Consider the following 21,359-nt stretch of genomic DNA (forward strand, 5'->3'; position numbering starts at 1 on the left):
TTATAATATACATATGGTGTGATGTAGACTTAAACAAGCACCCTTAGCAACAAATCCCTTTTGTCATCCAGCTTTTATGATATTGTCAACAGTGCAATCTTGACCTAATTTAATTTGAACACTTCTGAACTGTCACCTGACTTAAAAAAAAAAAAACAGACACACACAAACAGTTAATCCATTTTTAATAGATTATACAATCAAAAATATGGAAACAAGAGTTAAGTTGAAAGGTAACTGAAGATTTCAGTAATGCTTACCAATACTATTCCAAATGCTATCCAACCCTGTGCCGCAGTCATTTCCCTCTTCTTTGCACAAAAAAAAAAAAAAGACAATAATTCACGTAGGCTTCGGCCCAGAGCTGACAGGCATTATCAACATGGAACACCCTTCAGTATTGACTGCTTGATGGTAGTGTATGTTCATGGGACTGGGTCGGTTGTCGTAGTGTGTTCACAGTTTATGTATCTCGGAATTATTCAAGTAAAATGATCGACTTGGAAGAATTCCTTTGGCATGTACGGTCTTCACGCCCCTGAAATTAACACTGTGGCAATTTCAATACACATAATACTCCATTGCCTCTTATTGTCAATCACTGCTTTGTTGTTCCTTCCCATGGCGTCTTTGGAGTGCCATGGCTATTGCATAGTACACTAACCACCGTATCATCATAGCTTCAAAGGACACATGCCATACCCCATTCAAAAATATGGATACTGTGACAAAGTTACAAAGAAATCTGGAAAATTACCTGGACACATGGCTTATTAACATTATTTTGGTCACTGTCCATGTAGTGTGACTGAGGCTGGCAGGTTTATTTCCTCATGAGTGTTATTTTAATGCATGGGCTTATAAAAACCCAAGTAGATCCCAAGTTGCGTAGAATAAAAATATAAACAGAAATTACAGGAATTTGAACATAAGCTTTTTCTCAATAAAAATAAATTCAACATTAGTAATCACTTTCTTTTTTAAAAAAAAAAATCATTAAATTTGCATTTACATAAAATAAAAATGTCAAGTAACATATGTAACACCCCATGGCAACAGGTGTCAGGGGGGAAAAACAACAGTTGTTGGCCAACAGATCAGACCTGGGTTGTATAAAGGCTGTTTTTTGAGGCACCTTCACATATCAGCCAGACAAATGGGCTGATAAGTATTATGCATATTTAGCATTCTGTTAAATGAGTTAAATAACTGCATAAATAAATCAACTCTGAGTCAAGGCTATAGGAAAAAAAAGAAAGTTTGGTACCAATATTTCATTTTAGCATATCATTTTCAATTTCAGCTCCAGAGGTGAAAAAATACCAGCAAAAAACACACTTAACATCATTCCCTCAGTTCATGTTGAGATGTTAATGTTAGAACATATTCTCATGACAAGAGACTGGCAAAATGAAAACGTTAAGCCAAAGTGAATTTTTTTTTTTTTTTTAAGGTCTCTGGGTTAAGGCGCAGGAAAGCTATCTTTGTTTCTTACATTACAGACACTTACAACACATAGAATGACGACAAAGATGAAGTACCATTTTAGTTTTGAAAAAACGTGTAGTGCATTCAATCTCTACATAGACTCTCTTCTTTTATAGGTTTATATTTAATGACTGTAACTGCAATTAATTAGACTGAAATCTACCAAAGTGCATGATGCATAATTTGTATTTTACGTAGAATGTCATGGTTTTTTACCTCTGTTGGTTGTTTCCATATTAGTTTTAGAGTAAGGACATAGTTTGTTAGGCCTCAGGCATTTTCAGTTATAAATGACCTTAAGTTACCTTTAGTGGAGACATTTTAGGTTAAAACAAGTAGTAATATAGTTGAATTCAACTTTAGATTAAAAAGGCCTTGCATGCAGAGACTTGACAAACACAACATCCTGTCAGAGATCATGATAATTGTTGGCGCATTTGATTTGGCTCATTATTAGTAGCATAGGTCCATAAAGTAGGATATCACACCAACAATGCAATTTATGATGGCGCAGTTGGTTTAAATACATGCGGCTGTTTATCTTCTAAAACTATACAGTTAACCAACACCTGATATCAGACTGATGTACAGACAGCTGCTTCTGCATTTAAATTAAAAGCTGACTTTTATTAGTTTGATCCTATGCGCCAGTCTTCAAAAATTACAATATGGGCTAAATTCATTATCCATTTAGATCTTGGAAATTAAATAATATTTAGGTATGTCACAGCTTCCTTCTTTCATTTTTCTCACGTCTATTTTAAGGAGCTGTACATCAGTATGATACCACAGGCTCGAGGGTGAGGTTTACATCATTGCTTATTTTTTGCCATTTGGAAGAGTAGTGAAGAGTGCAGAGCGAACATAAGGCTTAATAAGAGCTCAAAGCGGTACATTTTTAAAAGAACACAAGTATATCTTTATACCTGCTGTCAGCACGCAGGTGGACTCTTCATTTACCAACAGTCATTCGAACCCACTTTGTTCAGAAATGCACTTGCATTGACACTTAATCACATCTCATGAAAAAGGTGCATGACTGAACCCTGTACAGAAAACTAAAAACAGTGCGCATCATAAGACATATTGCTAACCGCATAATTATATGATTGCATATTTGGGATTTAAGCTAGGTATTGTTACGTTTTTTTTAAGATAAAATGCCATAATCGTTTTGGTTACCACATCCTGATGACTGGATACCAGCCTAGAATCCATCTCTTACCGTCAAGCTGTGATATCCATCCAACAACAGCAACTGTGTATCCGCTTCTAAAACCAAAATAATATTTTTTTCATGTATTAAATAAACAACATATACTATAGTCCATCCTCTGGTTTGTGCTCTTTTAAAAATTACCCTTTAAAAACAGAACCATACAATGTCCTAATCAAGCAGATCTCTTTAAGTAGAATGTTTTCCTGTCCTCCTAATTCATGTGACAGTCACATCAATGTTGATTTCCTTTCAATTTGGTGGCTTAAATTAGGATTTGTGTAGCGACATGAACACTAGTGTGTTGTGGATGGAAAAGTACTAAGTAGTTGACATGAAAATGTCTTCATGAAAGTGCCAAATTATTCAATTCAGTTAGCAAATAGCAGTCACAGACTTTAAGTGGGTTGAGAAGTATTACCCAACTGTCTTCCCCACAATGTAGTAACAAGGAAATAGATTCATATTATACAAAAAGAAACTCTTTGTGGCTTGGTGTGCATAGCATATATACTGAAGGCATGACTTTCCCTGCTTTATAACAGGATTTAGTGTCATATAATGTTAGTTATATCTTAGGTCTCCATCCATTAATGAACTGCATGAGTTTCTTCACTTGCAGTTTGCTTAGCTTGAAGTCCTCGGACAAAATCTCTTCAGTGAGCTGCAGGAGTAAATTCCCATCAATCTTCTCAGAAACAAAAAGAGAAACAATGTCATCTGGCAGGCCGATAAATCTGAGAGATTTGGACACCTCTTCAATAGAGAGACCAGCCAGGCTGGATGGGGGCTGCCATTGCGCAGTGGGAGAAGAGGACGGACAGTTAGGAGTTAATGGGTTAGTGGTGGGCTGTATCTCTTTTGTGCCTTCCTCATGTTGAGTAAGTGAGCAATTTGAAGTGTCCTGCGTACTGTCACAGGTTGATCCGGACAGTAAATCTTTGCACTTCTTTACGGCATTTGACTTCGGTGTTCTCGGTGGTAAGATGGGGCAAGAGAGGCTCTGCTTAGTGTTTGATTCTTCTATCGGCTTGTCTCTGTACATTTCCGAATTGTAACTTGAGGATTTGGTGCAGAACTGATTCAGAGAAGCTTTCTGCAATCTGAAGTCTTTACTGCTGTGTGTGTGCTCTCGGCCATCAAAGTCAACAAGGCTGGATGTGCAGGTTTTTGTATTTGGGGATCTCTTTCTGGGGTAACTGTAGTAACTTCGACAGCTGGCTGGTAGAAATTCATCCATACCACGCGATTCTCCTCCACTGAAGTTATTTGGCCAAGACAACCTGGAGGACATCCCGTCTGAGGGCAGGCTACCACTGGGCAAAGTAGCATTTGGCTCACTGGTGGATTTACCCCAGTTACAAGGGTAGCACACTTGGCTTTGCTCTTGTGGTTCAGCCGCCTCTTGCTCGCTTGCTCCAATACTGATGGAAAAATATCAGATTATTTAGTAGTAGAGGAGCAAACCTCATGTGAACCTTATCATAAGATTTGAATATTTAACATTTTAAACACTTGGCATATTTTGCAGCTGTTTGAATGCAGGTTGTGTGATAAAGAGAAACTGCAATATACAGATACTTTGTTATTCTTGACAGGTTTAATTGTTACAAACAGATGCTATGAAATGGTTTCAATTCTTACATGTTGTGGAGCCCAGAAGAATAATAGGAGAGGGTTGGACTTGGAGAGCGCGTCTCCTGCTGCCGTGGTTTGGACAGGATGGGTACCGATGGCATCTGTTTCAAACTTCGTGGCGGAATCGGTGGGGCATTCAAAAGACGGCATTCTTCCTTCACCTAGAAAGGTATGATCTAACTTTGAAACTGACAGTAAAACTAATATTCACTTTTCATTTCTGAAAAACTGGAGGTGTTACACTGCTTAAGTATAATGCATGATACTCACAGCTTCAGACTTGGGTGGGACTGGTGGTGGAGTAAGAGACACATCTGAGCTAGTCACTGCACCAACAGGACAAGTGACTGGGTATGACAGGGCTGCTGTTGTACCACAGCCGTTGTTGATGCCTCGGATTCCCTCAGTTAAAGACGATTTTGGGATCTGGCCTCTCAAGTGATCCAGCCACAGCTCCTCATAGGGAACGTCCGACTTGTTTAGGGATGGCTGCTGGTTTGAGCTATCCAATAGCTCGGGGAAAAAGTGTTCGTTTTCTCCCGAGTCTGAAGGAATGCTGTCGGAAGGCAGAAGAGCCCAATCTCCGCATAGCGTCATACATCCCTGCAAGTTGACCTCACTGTTACCGTGCAGGTTGCTGCCATACACGCACACGGATAGTCGGTGGAAAGACTGGGTGAGTTCATCGCGGGCGTACGTTAAAGAGCTGGGAATCTGCATGTGGTTGGCGCACCCGTTGGAGGTGCTGCTGCCTGCACTGCTTCCGCTGCAACTGCCATTCCCGCTGCTTTTCTTAGGGCTCTTACCGTCGTCGTTCCAGTCAGTTCGCACATCCCGGACGGCACGAGAATAGTCATCTATGTCAAACTGCTCCTGGCAGAAGGAGAACCAGCGATACACCATAGTGTCTAGCCACAACTCTCCTTGCAGCAGTTCCTCTGGAATAATAAATCGAGGCATGGCCATATGAAAGGGAAAATGGATGGGGATAATTTTGTTGCTTCTCAGAATGCAGCACACGACCACTGTCTTCGTCTGAATGTTGACCAATTTGTAACGATGACCTTCCCGGATGAGATGGAGGTCATGCTGGTTGCGGGGTGGACTGCTGGGTACCGTCACATTGACCGGGAGACGGGTTTTCTCCACAATGTTCCTGATGGTGTGCTCCCCGTCCTGCATCTGAAGCTCCAGAGGACTACAGGTGCTGAACCTGCCTTTGCACTGGAAAGGTAGGCTGATGCTCTCATTGGTGCGATGGTTCATGCAGATCAAGCAAGGCATCTTGCCTCGACCAATCTTACTGATGGAATTCAGCTTCCCGATCTTCTTAAAGATAGTGTTGAATCTTGATTTTTCTTTGGAGGTCTTGGCATAGAGGATCTCAGCCTGGCCCATTAATGTCAGTTCATCACCGGTGCTTAGTGTAATATTGTAAACTTCTGTGTCTTCATTGCATTCCCCTGAAGCCATCTGTGAAAAGATGACATATGGTGTAAGCACTAAAGAAATTAAGGAGTGCATTTGTACCTCATGATCTTGATTTTTTTTTTTTAGTAAAACCCCTAGCAGTGTACGTGAGAACTTTTCTTTCGTAATGCATCGCAGCTTCTGTGTAAGTGTGGTTTCACAGCCCTAAACACCACTTACCAGTGTGGACAGAAGACTATTACACCAGTTAAATGTGAGAGGAAGCTAAAACCAAAAAGCGACAATGACAAAGATACTGTGGAAAGGTAAGCTTTAATGCCGCCGAAGCTACAGCTGTTTTTAAAAACAGGCTTTGTGGAACAGACCTTGCTAAAACTAAATCAAATTTACTTAAAAAGTCCAAGGTATATCTAAATATCAGTATGATTTCTAGTCTTAACAGGAAATCTTACGGACTACTGCTCATATCAGAATCGATAGTCAGAGGTCTAGAGAAGTAAATGATAGGAAAAGATATTTATTTTTAATAACACACAAGAAATCATAATAATTCCTTGAACAGATTAGACATACCTTGACATTGAAAGTGATTTCTTCCATGACGTATACCCTTTCAGGGAATGCTTTGGCCACCTCCTCCACGCTGTTGAAGTATTGCACAGGTTCCTTGACATCTCTGTCCTGTTCCAGCAGCTTAAACTGACCTAAAGTAGGAAAAGACATAACAGTGCGACTAACTCAAGCAAGCATTGAAGCCTCATTAACTGGACCATAGTCCCAAATTTCAGCAACCCATATCATCCTTTGCATTTTCAGGATTTAATAGAGCTGCTAAATATATTTGAAATATTCTTATTTTGGGGTAGTTTAAGGATTTGCTGTGCCATAATCTCTAGAAATTATTCTTTGACGGGAAATAATTAGTTTTAAGAAGCTCCTTAAACAGATGCTCTAAAATTTAAAAGACAGGGGCATATGTTCTGTGTCACTGAGTTTTTATCAACTATAAAAATTGTTTCAGAGTTAAAGCCGTAAATTTTCACTGTAGAAGATAATGATCCAATAGACACAAACATACAGTACATCATCAAAATATGATATCAGGCAAATTCAGGGAGTATCTATGCACGTGTATACCTTCATAGTGAACTGGTATCTCTATTTTGGGCCCGATGACATAGTGTCCCTCCTCTAGACTGTGAGCAGTAATAGTCGTCCACTGACGGCAGGAATGAATCAAGAGGTAGTCATTGTCTCTGAGCCCTTCAACCAACTGACCTGCAGGAGTGAAAACAACAAATTCACTTACAAAGCAGAACACATTATACCTTACAGTCCAGGATATACTGTACAACGGCACAGTGCAATAGTCATGGAAAATATCAATGTACGATAAATTTACCAAACCTTTGGTATAACTTTTTGCTGTACTTTTTAGTCAAAATCTTAACAGTCATGAAACACTGAAGCCTGTCTTGTAGAACATGAAACACCACGTGACAGTCGCAGCATCATGACACTTTCAAAGAGCCAGATTAATAGCTAAAGCCTGACTAGACACACTGGGGTGTCTAGAATGTGAGTCACGACAGCATTGAAATGAATCTATAATGACCACGGACAAGACTAATTCTGAATGACTAGCCCAAACAATTGATCATTATCTGCTGTATAAGGAGTGCCGTGGTTACTGTTTCCCTGTTTCATGTAGCTTGAGAAATTTGCAGGATGCTCTTAACACTCATAGGCATTGGATGACTCAGCAACACATCCTCCATGGACTAATGACCTCTAAAAAAAAAAAAAGGAAACGCTTCCATTTAAAAGTAGCTGAGAGTGTCAGAAGATGGGAAGATAAAGATCAAAATAGTAATCACTGCAGATTTCATAACAGCTTCTTTTTTTAAGTACATAATCAGATGCTCGCATGATTCAAAACAGCTGTTGACACTAACCCCTGAGTCATCTGTAATAAGTTTTAGTTTCATCATCATATAACTTTACTGTATCATCTTGTGTTGTTTTGCTTTAGTATATCTTTCATTTTACCTTAAAGTCCCCCTCCACTCAAAAATGTTTTTCTTGTTGTTCCTACAGTTGAATGTTTGAGCTTCACTGTGCAGAATAATGTGTGCAAAGTCCGATACTAGAAGGCTGTTTTCACATTGATCTGCTGAAAGTGGAAAGTTTCTCTGTGCTCACTGACAATCTGATTTTAAGGGGGCGGACCTACGAGCATGATTTGCAACTAGTTTGGGGCCAATCCCAGTACAATATTCAACTTGGACAAACGTGATGTGGAAACTTAAATCCTCCAGTGCACAAACACTGAGAATGGACTTTACAGTGAAGTAGCAGACATCTTGTGTCCAGCAGGAAAACATCTGATATTAAATATGTTTCATATTTATAGATTTAAATTAAATTTTTAATGAAGGAGAAGCAGGAGATGTCATTTTAAGTATTTTAACAAGATAATTGAACTTTTTTGTGGTAAATGGTTTGTGTTTTTTTTTCAATAGAGTATTTTATATATATTTTAAAACATGTCCTTTAAGTTAGGCCTTAAATCAACAAAAATGTTGACTGCAGTAATCTGATTAGGTCTGAAAATCTTCCCACTAGAAATGACACTTGCAGCTCTGTCCTTGTATTAATATATCTTTTAAAAATGTCATTCTGTTGCACATGTGCCTTTACTTTATGCACACATTTTCAAGCAATCACCTTATTGCGCAGTTTTAACAGTCTTGTTATGATATAGTTTTGCTTTATAATCTCCAGTATGCTGTGTTGGAAATGTATACATCTATAAAATTATATTGACTCAGGAAACGTTATTTAGTGAGATTTGTTCGATAGATGCAAGATATAGACGCACATTGTTTAACTTTAATTAGAAGATGCAATCTTTCATGTACTTCTTGGACAGTTCTGTTGATAAATAATAGGTTATGCAGACAAAATCAGTCGCACAAATGTGTATTACAAACGGCTTGACGTTAGTTTACCTTAGCAGCGAGCAAATGCTAGGTTAGGTTGTAAATTGGCTCGAAAAAAAAGTTACTCACCATTATCCAGCTTGGCGATTTGAGGCAACCTATAAGCACTGACAAGTTGATCTAAGGGTAAAGACGTCGTGCTCCATGTAACATCTTTTAAATTGTTGTACAACATTGTTCCAAGCTCCATTTTGCTATCTTACATTAGCCAACTGGAGGGCTAGCTCTGTGTAAACACGGTCACAAAAGGCTACACTAAGCTAACCAACTGAATAATATACCTGCTCTCCATATACAGCTTTGTATTTGCCACGTTTCTTACTAATTGTTGCATATTTTCCCTTTTCATTTGCCTAAGTTACGTATCATTTAGCTCCGTTGTCTGATAATGTAGCAGAGCCATGTTTGTTTAGCTAGCCGCTAGCTAACAGTTAGCCAGACGACTAACGGAAATACGTAACTTTTTCTTACAAAATAAGAGCGATTGTTTACTTTGGGGTACACAGATATTTTCATCTGTGTGAAATTCTTCAATTTCCCCAGAAGAAGTTATATATGGTGTGCTAGAGTGCATGTCAATGGGAGATCATGTGGCATTCACAGACGATGTATTGTTACAGTATCTACCGGAAGTTGTAATTTAACTGCCGTAGACAAGAAGGCAGAATAAAGATCCTTTTTCAAAATACTCCCCCCCTTCTTTAGTTGGAGGACATCATGGTGAAAACAACATTTCACCAATTTCAACCTCATTTCTTTGTACTATTGACATACTTTTAAAGCCTTATGACACTTTTTAGACCAATGGTTCTCAGGGGTCCTTCAGGGGGCTCTAGGGGGTCCCCAGCAAGAAGGAAAAACTATAATTCCACCCATAAGTAACACAATGACAGAATGTATGACTATTTTGGTCATGGGTTTCAGACACCTTCTGTAATTAAAGCAAAAATCTTAAAAGCTTTCAGATAAAATAATGTTTTTAAAAAGAGATTTAACAGATACTAAAGATGTTGCCTGCCTGATCTTACCAGGCGAACTGTTCCACACTCTAACAGCAAAGGCCCGTTCACTTTTGATTACTAGCTGAGACCTGGGAATAACCAGCAGAGCACAAAGACAGGATCATTTCCCTAAAAGTCAAGTCAATTTATTTATAAAGCACATTTAAAAACAACAAAAGTTTACCAAAGTGCTTTACAGAGACTGAGAAATGCAATCAAATGAGAGCATAGAAAAAGTTATAAGGATAAAGGGGGAATTAATAAAAGTGTAGAATAAAATAAATAAAGTGGGAATTAAATCCTAAAAACACAACAGCACTGCACAGGGAGCACATAATTAATAGAGAGAGAAAATAAAATAAAAACAGAGTGTGACTGTTCATGTCTTCATGATGACTATTAAAAGGCTGAAGAAAAGAGATGAGTCTTAAAACGGGTTTTCACAGTATCGAGGGGGATAACATATTGATAATATTAGATCCTCTACCACTAAGAACATGACTGATGTACAACACCCTTTCTGTAATTCACAACCTGTCATTTAAAAGATGAGAAATTGAAAAAGGGAAATTAGCCAGTATCAAAATGAGATTACTTCTATTTAAACACCAACACACACACATGCAACCTCAGAATTTCTACATATGCCATCTGTTAGAATCAAATGGGGGGGTGGAAGTTAACAACCATTGGAGCTTAAAAAGTAGTTGCGGTATAGATGTAAATGTACCAACAGTGACACTGTCATCATACTTCCTGATCTCATTGGTACAAATCACAAGTACTTCCTTAATTTGGTCTGTTGCTCAGTGTGCTCCTAACCGGCAACCATGTCTTATGTGGATACTCTGCGTCAGTGGGACACGGCTGCAACTTTTGTCGACAAAAAAGATTTTTCAGAAGCACTCAAGATCTTTTTGTCTATCCAAGATCCAAACTCCAAAATTCACTTTAACATTGGCTGTCTCCATCTTCTCAACCAAGACCTGGATGCTGCCGAAAAGGTATGTCTGACCTTTGTTGGTAAAATTTCGGCTAAAACATTCTGAATATCTGCTACTTATTTTGTAATATTACATATCAAATAGTACTATCTTGTTTAGATGTAGCTGATAAGGTTGAAATGAAATGCTGTTATATTTTGCTGCCTGAAAGTGCAAGTCACTGAGAAAGAAGAAGTAGTTAACCATTTCTCTTTTCCTCTGAAGGAAGTTACTTTGTTTTATCACTTTTCTTAGGCATTTGATTGCAGCATACGCAAGGATGAGCACCTGGCTGTTGCCTTCTTTCAAAGAGGAATCACTTTTTACAAAAAGACGAGGCAAGACGCACTAGTCATCTCAATAAAATGGACATATTCATTTTTCATATTTTACATTTTATGAACACAGTATGCTTTTTTATCATACAATCTGATTCCTAATCATTACTCCTATTTTACCCTTTTTATGGTTTTCAGTTTGAAAAACAAAAGTAATTAACTTGATTATTCCTGTTCAAAGGTATGAGGAGTCTTTAGCTGACTTCCAGCAGGCCTTCAAGGCTCTAAGAAGCAACCATCTGATAGATTACAAAGCACTTGGTCTCAGATACATATTATATGCATGTGATGTAAGTATTTAAAAGCTTGATAAGCCTCCTTATTATGCTGTTCACAAATTATTAGACTATTAAAGCCAATTCTTCTCCACTCTATCATTGTCGACAGTTTAAAGTCTTAATCACAGCATTTATCCTAAACACTCTTTTCTAATATATCCTAATGACTGATTTAATGTTAAAACCGATGGTTTTTCTCTATTTCCATTTGGCATTGCTGATGTTAGCCATTCTTCAAAACTACAGTTTGACCAATTTCACTCTAGCTAAGGGAAAGAAAACTCTTATTAACATCAGTGATTTAAAAGGCCTAAAGGATTAAAATAGTGACAAAATCCTCACACATTATTGATGTCTCCTGCCACAGGTTCTCCACAATGTGGCCCTGGCTGAGGCTCAGCTGGGTCACTGGGAAAAAGCCCATGAAAACCTTGTGAAGGCTCTCAACTACAAGATAGAGGCCAAACTCAATATGATTGACAAAGCTCTGGACTCCACCCTGGTCAGTTATGATGCTGTCACCATTATCAAGATGCAGTCTTTGGACCCATGGCAAAATCTTGGGATTTAAGCTACCAATAACATATTTTGTACCTTTATTCAATATCTTTTAATGTGACTATACTCATGAAATGGCATGGAAAGTGATTATTTTCATTAGTGTTAAAAGTGACTGCTTAAAAGCACTAGTATTAGCAATTGAATTTGAATGTTCTTCTTGACAAATATATTAAATATCCATTTTAATGATATTTCGCCAACAGAAACAGAAGCTTTTCAAACCAGTTGAGTTCCCAAAAAATGTGCTTTTTAAACCAAATAAGCACTACGTCGCTCAGTTAGAGGAGAAGGACTACCTGGGCAAAGCAAAGGTAATACTATTGTACTACTGTAGTGACTTGGCTTTGCATTAAGAACAAATTCTACATTATTCCCAATGAACTCAATTAAACTGACCCTGAGTGCAGCTTATGCAGTTCAGTAAAATGTCATCAAGCACAAAATCAGTGATTTCATTTTTTGTACAGTTCTTGCAGTACTTGTGACATACATAACCTCAAATTTTATCATCTTCAGGTTGTTGCCTCAGTCATTCCTCAGGATGCCTTCTCTGGATTTGCCCCCTTACAGCCACAGGTGACATATGGCCTCTTCTTTGGCAATTAAAAACAGTACAATCTGATGATAAACCTGCATATGATTATTAATATATCAAAGTATATTATATGGAAAAGATATTTCCAGCTCTACTGATTGCTTTATGTTTTTGTTTACATCTGATAGGTTGAAGATGGTCCCACCGATGGTCCAAAAGAACCCGAAGTTCTGAGGTAGAACAGCCTGAATCTTACTGATTGTAATCACTTTAGAGTTATACAAGCTAGATGCTTTCTGAATACGTGTCATGTGTAGTTTGTAGTTATAATGCCGAAAAATATGATTAGTTTACAGTTGCTCTCATTCAGCCTTGTTGCAGGCAAAGTTGATAACAAATTACCTTAAAATTAGTCAAGATTTTCTGATAGATGATGGATTTTTCTCATTTTCTGACATACAAAGAAAAAAAGCCATTGTCCTTCTTTTACCACTATAGGGTGACCAAAATGGCAAACATCAGCTCTTAATGTAGAAAAAACATATACAGGCAGATCTGTAAAATAATATTCTGGGAAACAAATGAACCATTCTGTACATTTAACTAATAAAAAACAGTATAGAAATGTATTATGTATTAAAATGTCTGGATGTACTGTACATTTAATGTACTAATAATTAATAGTGTATTAATAAAGACCAAGTTGTCATATCCGAATACAAGTACCTCTGTGTTCTGATTGATTCCAAACTTTCTTTCAAGGCTCAGGTGAAAAAGGTCTGTAACTGAGTCAAATCCAATCTTTCAAACTTCAGGTTCATTCAAGATTACATGTGAACAGAGGCGGCTAAGATGTACGTGCATTCTATGGTCATTTCCCATATCACTTACTGTTTAACAGCCTGGTCACAGACTAGCACCACTCCCCTAAAACCATTACAGTCTTTGTATAAATGAACACTTAAAATCCTTGACAAAAAATGGGTACATTGTCATCATTGCCCAATATCAAAAAAATATAACTTGCTGCGTTGGGAAAACATGGTTAATGTGTAGATGTTTGTCTTACGTACAAGATTGCATACTGTATGGGTTGACTTCTCTGCTCAGACAGTTTCTCGACATAAGAAATGCATATTGGTTCACAAGAGGTGTAGCAAGAGGGGATTGCATGATCTCACTCAGAAAAAGTGCTTTTAGTCGGTCTGCACTCTCTGTTAAAGCTGCACTGGAGTAGAACTCCATCCCAGCAACTATTAGACACATACGCTTTATTTAGAGCTCATTTAAAGAAATGGTTCATTAGTACTCAGCACTAAAACTCAATTGCACCTTACTGTCCTCACTCTGTCTGTGCTGAACCTCCCCCTTGCTATCTGCAGTCACCTGTTGCTATCTTGCTACCGCCAGTCTGCCCTCATGTACCTGCATGCATGTCTTATTGTGGTCTTGCCTTTATTGCTTTTTTAATGTCTGTGCTTCTGCTTTGCATGTTTCAGTTAGTGTCTCACAACGCAGTACAATGTGATCTTATTTAGTCCATAATTCTATTAACATTAATATCTCTCATCTTATTGTCTTGTATTATGAGCCTCTGTGTTGCATGTTTTTAATAGTACCTGACAATGTAGTATAAGGGTGTCCTGACATTAACATTCTCATTTCTTTTTATTATTGTTCTGCATGTTTATAAATGATCTCAATAACTTTGTAATTTCAATCTTAAATTCTGTTTTTAGGATGACTCTAACATCTGTCCAGAGACTACAGATGAAAATAGCCTGTTAGCTAACTCTGGCGCATTTACAGCAAAGTTTATTAATGTGCACTGTCCCTGTTAAATAAACCAACAAATAAATAAAACAATAAATAAATACTTAGTATCCCCTTACCATGTGGATGTGTCCTGTCCTCACAGGGCTTTGGAAGGGGAACCCCACACTGTCCTGTTTGAGTTTGTTCCTGAGACCAGTGATGAGTTGGCTGTAGTGCCGGGCAACATTGTGTTTGTACTGCAGAAGGGTGATGACAACTGGGCATATGTGATCTTCAACGAAAGAGTAAGACCCCCACATACAGAATCAGTACATATGCAACCTATCTGCTACTGTGCATCTTATAATCATTTCTCTGAAGACCTCCCATACACTCTTGCATTCTTCTTCTTATGAAATCTGCACCTCTATTTGCATAGTTAACTGAGAGCATTCATTGTTGTCATGTCACTTACAGAGGGGACTTGTTCCTTACAATTACCTGGAACGTTTGGAAATTTCCTTGGCTTCTAAACAGAACGGGGTAAAGAATTTTTTTCTTTAACACATTACCGTGTTGGTGGTATAGTAGATTACTGCGCAGACACTTTAGAAATTATCAGTTGCCATATTTGAATTTTGTAGGTACTCCACAGGCCTCTAAAATGGCACTTGATTAAATGTGGTATCTGTTGTATGTTTTAATCAGGTCATGTCAGAATACAAACAATGTAAACTTCCTGTGTACCCCCTCAAACAGCATCTTTATTTACTTTTTCTGTATTTTGGCATTATTTGGATGGGATAAAACGTGGACAGGGAACATCTGGATCTCAAAGTCGAGAACCACCAACCAGACCTGAAAGGATACCAGGTACACTTGTTTATCTGTCACACAAACTAAATTATCTACATACAACATTCTCTGATTGGTGCTAAAGGCCATTGCATCTGACCAACTACACCCCTCTGTCATAACAAATGCTCTAACACAAGAAAAAGTGTTTTCAAATACTATCTGACCCACGCAGTGTCAACATAATTTTTTTTCCATTCTCTGTATTTAAGGTCTTACTCCAAGTGGAAGCAGTGGAGACTTACAACCTATGGTATGTTCATAAATATGAATATTACTCAGAATATAGGGGAGATTGTCCTTTGATTTCTGTAATGATCCAATTCCACTGATATGTCCTTTTATTAATGCCAGGCTGCACAGTCCACTGACAATTCATATATTGTCAAAGTCCGTTACACATTCACCTTTGTAGTCTCTGTATCACCTGGGTGTTCCTATGAGACACTGATTGAGAAAATCAGTGAGAAACTGAACCTCTCTTCTGCTTCAATCACCTTGAGGTATGGTGCACATTTCAAAAATAAATCTTCCAGTTTAATTGGTATATTGTTTTACTGGCAGAGTACAAAATTCGATCCTTTTCTTCGATCTAGTTTAACCTCTGAGGCAACTGAGGAAAGTATAATCAATGCCAACACAGATATGGAAAGTGTGTGGAGTCGTGCCAGCGGCAGGCACATCACCTTGTGGTGCAGCACCAAGGACGTAAGTATATGATGATCTATTGCTGTTCAGGCTGCCTCATAAAATACATTTACATGTTTCATCCTCTGTCATGGTGCTCCTGTACTACAGGGCAGACGGACGTTACCTCACTGACATTAAAACAAATTTGGATGTAACTAGGGCTGCAACTAACACGATCGATTCATCTGCAGATTATTTTCTCGTTTAATTGATGATTTAATTGATTTTTAAAAACAAAATGTCAGAAAATAGTATAAAATGCCCATTAGAGCTCACATTGACATCTTCAAATGTATTGTTTTGTCTGATCAACAGTCTGAAATCCAAAGCTATTCAGTTTACTATTATGTATGACACCTGCTCACATCTGACAAGCTTCAACCAGCAAATTATAAAAATATTAATAGTATTGAACTTTCATTTGCTTCATGTTGATCTAAAAAAGGCTGAGTGAATAGAATCATAACATAAAGCCAGTGCAAACCGAGATCACTTGTGTCAGCTTGAGTGATGTCGAAATTGAGTGGAGAATGTTAATTCATGTGTGTTTCGTGGTTTTAGCAAACTGATGGAAAGCCACAGAACGTGATTCACTTGGTGGCACTTCACTCCTACGAGTCATCAAATCCTGAGGATCTCAACTTTCAGCAAGGAGACACAATCACATTCCTCTCCAGAGGTGAGACACCATTCTTTCAGCCATATATTGAAAAATTAATCTTAAATTTTTACACACACTGCAATTTGTGTAATGATGATTTTGATTCATAAATTCTTTCTTTTTCTTTAGTCAACCAGGACTGGATGGAAGGACAGTGTCATGGGAAAACTGGTATATTTCCTGCACCCTTTGTGGAAGAAGTCCCTGTGAATGGCCAGTGATCGATGTAAATGTGACGCTAAAAGTTACTAAAACCAGTATTAGAGTTTTGTGGCTAATGCTAAAAAAGTTTTATGATGAACCACATTTTGTTAATTGGGACCTACACGTTTCTTTAATTAATATTTATATACTTTTCATTTTTTCATTAAAGTAAACCCTTGGACAAGTGTAACAAGTTATAACTTTTGGACAAAATCATAGGTCACATACTGTGAGTAATGCCATAATAAAAAAAATAGGGATATCTGGTATGGATTTTTTTGAAAACATTTAATAATTTCTTACAGTTTACAGTAATTACAAGCAATATACATTTAATACCTGTTAACTGCAGGCAGCTTTGATTAAATTATCTGTTGGAGACCTTGTGGATTACTGGAGATTACTGGTCAATTATCGTGATGATGTTCCCTCCTCTTCATAGGCAATAGCTATGCCTCTCCTGCCCTCTACTGCCTTCACCACAGGTGTCTCCCCCAACTTCTGCTCTAAGCCTTGCCAGCTACGACCCGCCAGAAAAGATGCTGAAAGAGAAAGCAAAAAATATGTAGTGCAATACAAGACATTTTCAAAGTTGTACTTTTGTGTATTTGTGCAAGTTTATCATGCAAAATGTTTTTTTTTGTTGCTTTGAGACACATTCACAAAGTGTACAATTACTGTATGTGTACAAAACACAACAATAAACATATCGAATGCTTGGAAAATAAAGCAAACAATGTCTTATATGCTGCAGAAGTGTTTGACTGTCCCATACCGGCTGAGTTGGTGGCTACAGTCAGCGTCTGGTTCCTGAGGACCAGTGAAGAGCTCGATGAGGACTCTGTAGGCTCACTGTTCAATAGATGGTGGCTTCGCAGAGCTCCTGTGATTAAAGACACATCAGTCTCGTCGCATTCCTCCAGCTGATCAGCCAAAGGCACATGACTCTTTCCACCTGGAGAAAGTTTGAGATAAAAAAAAAAAAATTAGATGCAGTAAAAAGACTTCAATAACCTTCATTAGGCTACTGACGATAAATAAATGATTAAGATACAAAACTGTGTTCATATTAGGGACTGTATGAAAATTATTGAGGGGAAAACAGGGGTTGAACCTTACATTTCACTGTTTAAAAAAAGCTAGGCCCTTCCTATTATTATTATTATTAGAACTTGTCTTTGGACCCTCCTCTTGACCTAGAAAAAAGCAACACCTTTCCCCAAATATCTTAAATTATAGTAGTGAGTTGGTGCAACTCATTTCACCATTACTAATTAAAAGAGGAAAGGTGGTGTAATCTAATTTAAAACATATAACATACATACATAACACATATTAATGGAATAATATTCACATTGGCTACCAATGCACATATTAGAAGTGGAATTAGAAATTTACCAAATTATGACAAACATAACAGAATTATTGAATGGATAAAGACTACATAAAAAGTTAAAACTTGAATTTAAATATTGACCTTTATATGACATAACATTCAGGCTCTATATAAGATTTAAAGATCCATATGTATTTTTCTAAAAACTGACAAATTTGTCTTTTAGCTAGTTGGCTGTGATGAGAAAAGTAAAGCCCTGAAACAGACAGACCGTTGTCCTTTGCATACAGCAAAGCACTTCTTTATGACTGACTGCGCACACTAAAACCATCATTTACAATCTTTTTTTTTTTTTTTTTTTTTAAATCCTGCAAGGGACAGTTGAAATATAAATTTGACTTGAGAAAAATGACCCAAAAATGTTACATTTCACCTCCTTCAGAAAAAGTAAAATTTGTGACATCCCTCTCTTCTCTCCCTAACAATTTACATACAATCCCTTAACATAAAAAAAAAAAATCAAGAGTTGATTCAGGGATTTCTTATGTAAATAAAACCAAATCAAACCTGGCAGGAGATGTCGAAAGTCTGTGATGTATTCCTCTGACCACTCCCTGTTCTTGTTGCAGGCCACCTCCATCTCAAAAGGTGTCACTATAGGTCTGTAAAACTCACTTGAGTCCAACAGTGAGTTTTCAGGACATGCTATTAACACAAAAATGTCAATTTCAAGAAAGTTTGCAAGTTTGGCCACGTTGAGCTTCCCCATGGCAAACATATAGCTCTTCTTGCCAGCTCTGTGGATGGTCTCCTTCAACTGCTGGATTATGGAGAGGTAGTCCGCCACCCCCAGGGTGCCAACGAGGATGCCGACTACATTGGCATCTTTGGCTCTTTCTATAGCATAATATCGCTTCATCAGTGCACGGTTGACACTTGGTGACTCAGTCCTGCCGGTCATTGTTATGGGGTCAAAGGAACAAAATGAGCAGCGATTCCAAGTCATCATGAAGTTTCGCAAGGTTGCTCCTTCTTGGCCGACATAGAACATACTGTAATCCGTTATGCTCAAACCACTTTTCAGGAAAAACTGTCTTCCAAACAGACAAAGAACCTGGTTGTTGTCTTCCTCTGACAGACCGGCGTCCTTGTGTATTCTTTTAATCTGGTTGTGACTGAAACACTGCTCCCCCTCCACAACAAGTTCTGAAGAGACAAGGTTTGGATACTCTGGCGACAGGAGTGTCAGAAGATCATCTGAGAAAAAAAAAATGTATTCAGTTACTGACAGGAAGTCTTTATCAAGCCAAGATGTGAAGTAGTTGGATTTCAATACTTTCTGTCTTAACTGAGGATAAAGGACAAGTAATGATTTGAAAGTTGACTGGATAATAATACATGAACATCCATCTAATGTAACAACATAATTATATATTTCATACATTAGGTAAAAGAGGGAAGGGGGGATAGCTAACCGATAGCATGAGCATAGTTGACATCATAGAGGATGATGATGTGACTCTGTGTGTCAGGATAGAGTTCTTTGAAGGCGGAGGTGCACTTCTCCAGGTCCACTGGTCTTTTCTCAAAGACGTACATCAATGGCAACCTTTTAGACACGCTGAGGCAAGAAGTGCCATAGTGCACAATGCAGTCAGCTCCAACATGTTCTGCAGCTACTTCATCCACACAGCAACTGCCCAGGAGAAGATGAATATACACAAATATAACACCTTCGTTAAACAAAGGAGCACCCAAACCACATAAAGCATTTAACTTACATTCTATTTTGTAATAGCCTTGAACTGGCCAATGCTTGTTCTACTACTATTAATACAGGTAAATCTTTTCTCAGATAACATTTTTTCTCAGGTGTGTTACCTGCCATAGGATGTATCTCCCAAAATGAACAGCTTGGCATTACTGTTTCTCTCAATTTCGGCTGCTATGGCAATTGAATCCACCAGCAGGTCATCAGGAAACTGCAGAGCAACCTGTGAACATGAACAAGCTCTGTTGAGACTTTCAAATCTAGGCTGGAAACACATATTTTCACTGTAATTTCATCTGTATTTTTAAATTCCTAACCTCAACCATGTTGTTCTAATAACATTTTTAACTGTGTATGTCTCTGTGTGGGTGCGTGTGTGTATATTTATACATGTGAAGTCCAGTGGGGTTTTTTGTTGTTGTTGTTGTTGTTGTTAATTAACTAAGAAAATGTACAGATACTCGTTGGTGACTGAAATGTGTACATGAGTAAGAAATAAAAATGAAGCCCCTAACTTACCTTTTGAAATTGATGCTGACTGATGAAGTCGCAGGTCTTCTTAATGTGATACAACTCGTCAAGTCTTTCCAGAGGAGCATTTGTCTTCACTGTGACATCTACCACACGCTGAATTACATTCTCCGAGTTGCTACTGAACGCATCAGCCATCACTGCGTAGTGAACATTCAACTGTTCCTACAAAGAATAAAACAAACGACACATCAGCGTGCACAACTGCTGACAATATAGCAGATATTCTTAACTTTTATTCTGCCAGCGAATAAACTAAAATCAAGTATATATTTACTCAAACAAGTCGGAGCACTGGCAACATTCTTACATTCAAGATTAGACGAATCAAGTGTAATAACGTAGCCCACCACCTGCCTATATTATCAGTTGGAAATTATATTAACCTATTTTAAAACTGCACACACGATGGAAACTGTTTAATCCGCTAACTTCAAGTTAGCCGCTAACGTTAGCCACTAGCCACTTCCTTTCAACATGTATCATTACACATTATCATTTACAGCTAATGACGTCTTGTACTTGCAATACCACATTTATATAAACTTACAGTTCAGTGTCATGTGAGTCCTTATTGACTGGTAGATATTTCTTTGACAGCTACACACGTGTTGACAGTAGTTACACCACACAGTAGTTAACACTTCCGGTCCAAAGGTTTTCGGAGGAAATGACGTAATTATATCTTATTTGCTGTTTATTTTTACAATTATTCAACTCATTGCTACTCATGTCATGTTTTGTGGTATGTTTTTCATGACTTTGTCAATCAATTTGTTCCTACTGACTTCATATCATTGTTTTCTGTTTCAGTTTTTATTAGTGCCTTTTAAAAATACCAATGTGTTGAGGTTCTGTGGGACGTCATTCAAAACACCTAATTCCGCCTGTGCAGTTTTAATAGATGGATCTATTTATTAAGTTCATGTTTGCCATGGGTCCTAATTTAAAGTATCACACAACATCAAGGGGGTAGCATGGATGTACATCTTTATAAATCCATGGGGGGTAGGGGCACACCATCACTCATTTTGAAGGCTTTGTGGAAAGATTGTACTTGGGATAAAAACTGCAATTTGTAATAA

At 37.8% G+C, this 21,359-nt stretch overlaps 3 protein-coding genes across 3 annotated transcripts; 1 reads left to right on the top strand and 2 right to left on the bottom strand.

The window, feature by feature from the left end:
- Positions 1 to 168: 168 nt before the first annotated feature.
- On the bottom strand, positions 169 to 9,425 carry garem (GRB2 associated, regulator of MAPK1). The gene is made up of 6 exons (XM_067578346.1): positions 8,845 to 9,425; positions 6,911 to 7,051; positions 6,347 to 6,477; positions 4,613 to 5,815; positions 4,349 to 4,503; positions 169 to 4,128 (listed from the first exon to the last, which is right to left on the bottom strand). The coding sequence occupies exons 1-6, from the start codon at positions 8,963 to 8,965 to the stop codon at positions 3,273 to 3,275; spliced, it is 2,607 nt and encodes an 868-aa protein (XP_067434447.1). The 5' UTR covers positions 8,966 to 9,425; the 3' UTR covers positions 169 to 3,272.
- Positions 8,811 to 16,916, top strand: ncf2 (neutrophil cytosolic factor 2). Its single transcript, XM_067578348.1, has 16 exons — positions 8,811 to 8,901; positions 10,587 to 10,780; positions 11,015 to 11,097; positions 11,279 to 11,387; positions 11,743 to 11,877; positions 12,140 to 12,247; positions 12,453 to 12,512; positions 12,660 to 12,706; positions 14,390 to 14,531; positions 14,704 to 14,769; positions 15,045 to 15,099; positions 15,294 to 15,334; positions 15,436 to 15,584; positions 15,678 to 15,789; positions 16,333 to 16,450; positions 16,562 to 16,916. The coding sequence occupies exons 2-16, from the start codon at positions 10,607 to 10,609 to the stop codon at positions 16,651 to 16,653; spliced, it is 1,491 nt and encodes a 496-aa protein (XP_067434449.1). The 5' UTR covers positions 8,811 to 8,901; positions 10,587 to 10,606; the 3' UTR covers positions 16,654 to 16,916.
- Positions 16,906 to 20,950, bottom strand: dph2 (diphthamide biosynthesis 2). The gene is made up of 7 exons (XM_067578349.1): positions 20,825 to 20,950; positions 20,263 to 20,439; positions 19,854 to 19,966; positions 19,448 to 19,668; positions 18,540 to 19,229; positions 17,412 to 17,591; positions 16,906 to 17,178 (listed from the first exon to the last, which is right to left on the bottom strand). Exons 2-7 carry the CDS (start codon positions 20,410 to 20,412, stop codon positions 17,048 to 17,050), a joined length of 1,485 nt encoding a protein of 494 aa, XP_067434450.1. The 5' UTR covers positions 20,413 to 20,439; positions 20,825 to 20,950; the 3' UTR covers positions 16,906 to 17,047.
- Between the last annotated feature and the right edge of the window lie 409 nt (positions 20,951 to 21,359).

The sequence above is a fragment of the Thunnus thynnus genome, chromosome 21 (genome assembly GCF_963924715.1).
Source record: "Thunnus thynnus chromosome 21, fThuThy2.1, whole genome shotgun sequence".
Classification (NCBI taxonomy): domain Eukaryota; kingdom Metazoa; phylum Chordata; class Actinopteri; order Scombriformes; family Scombridae; genus Thunnus; species Thunnus thynnus.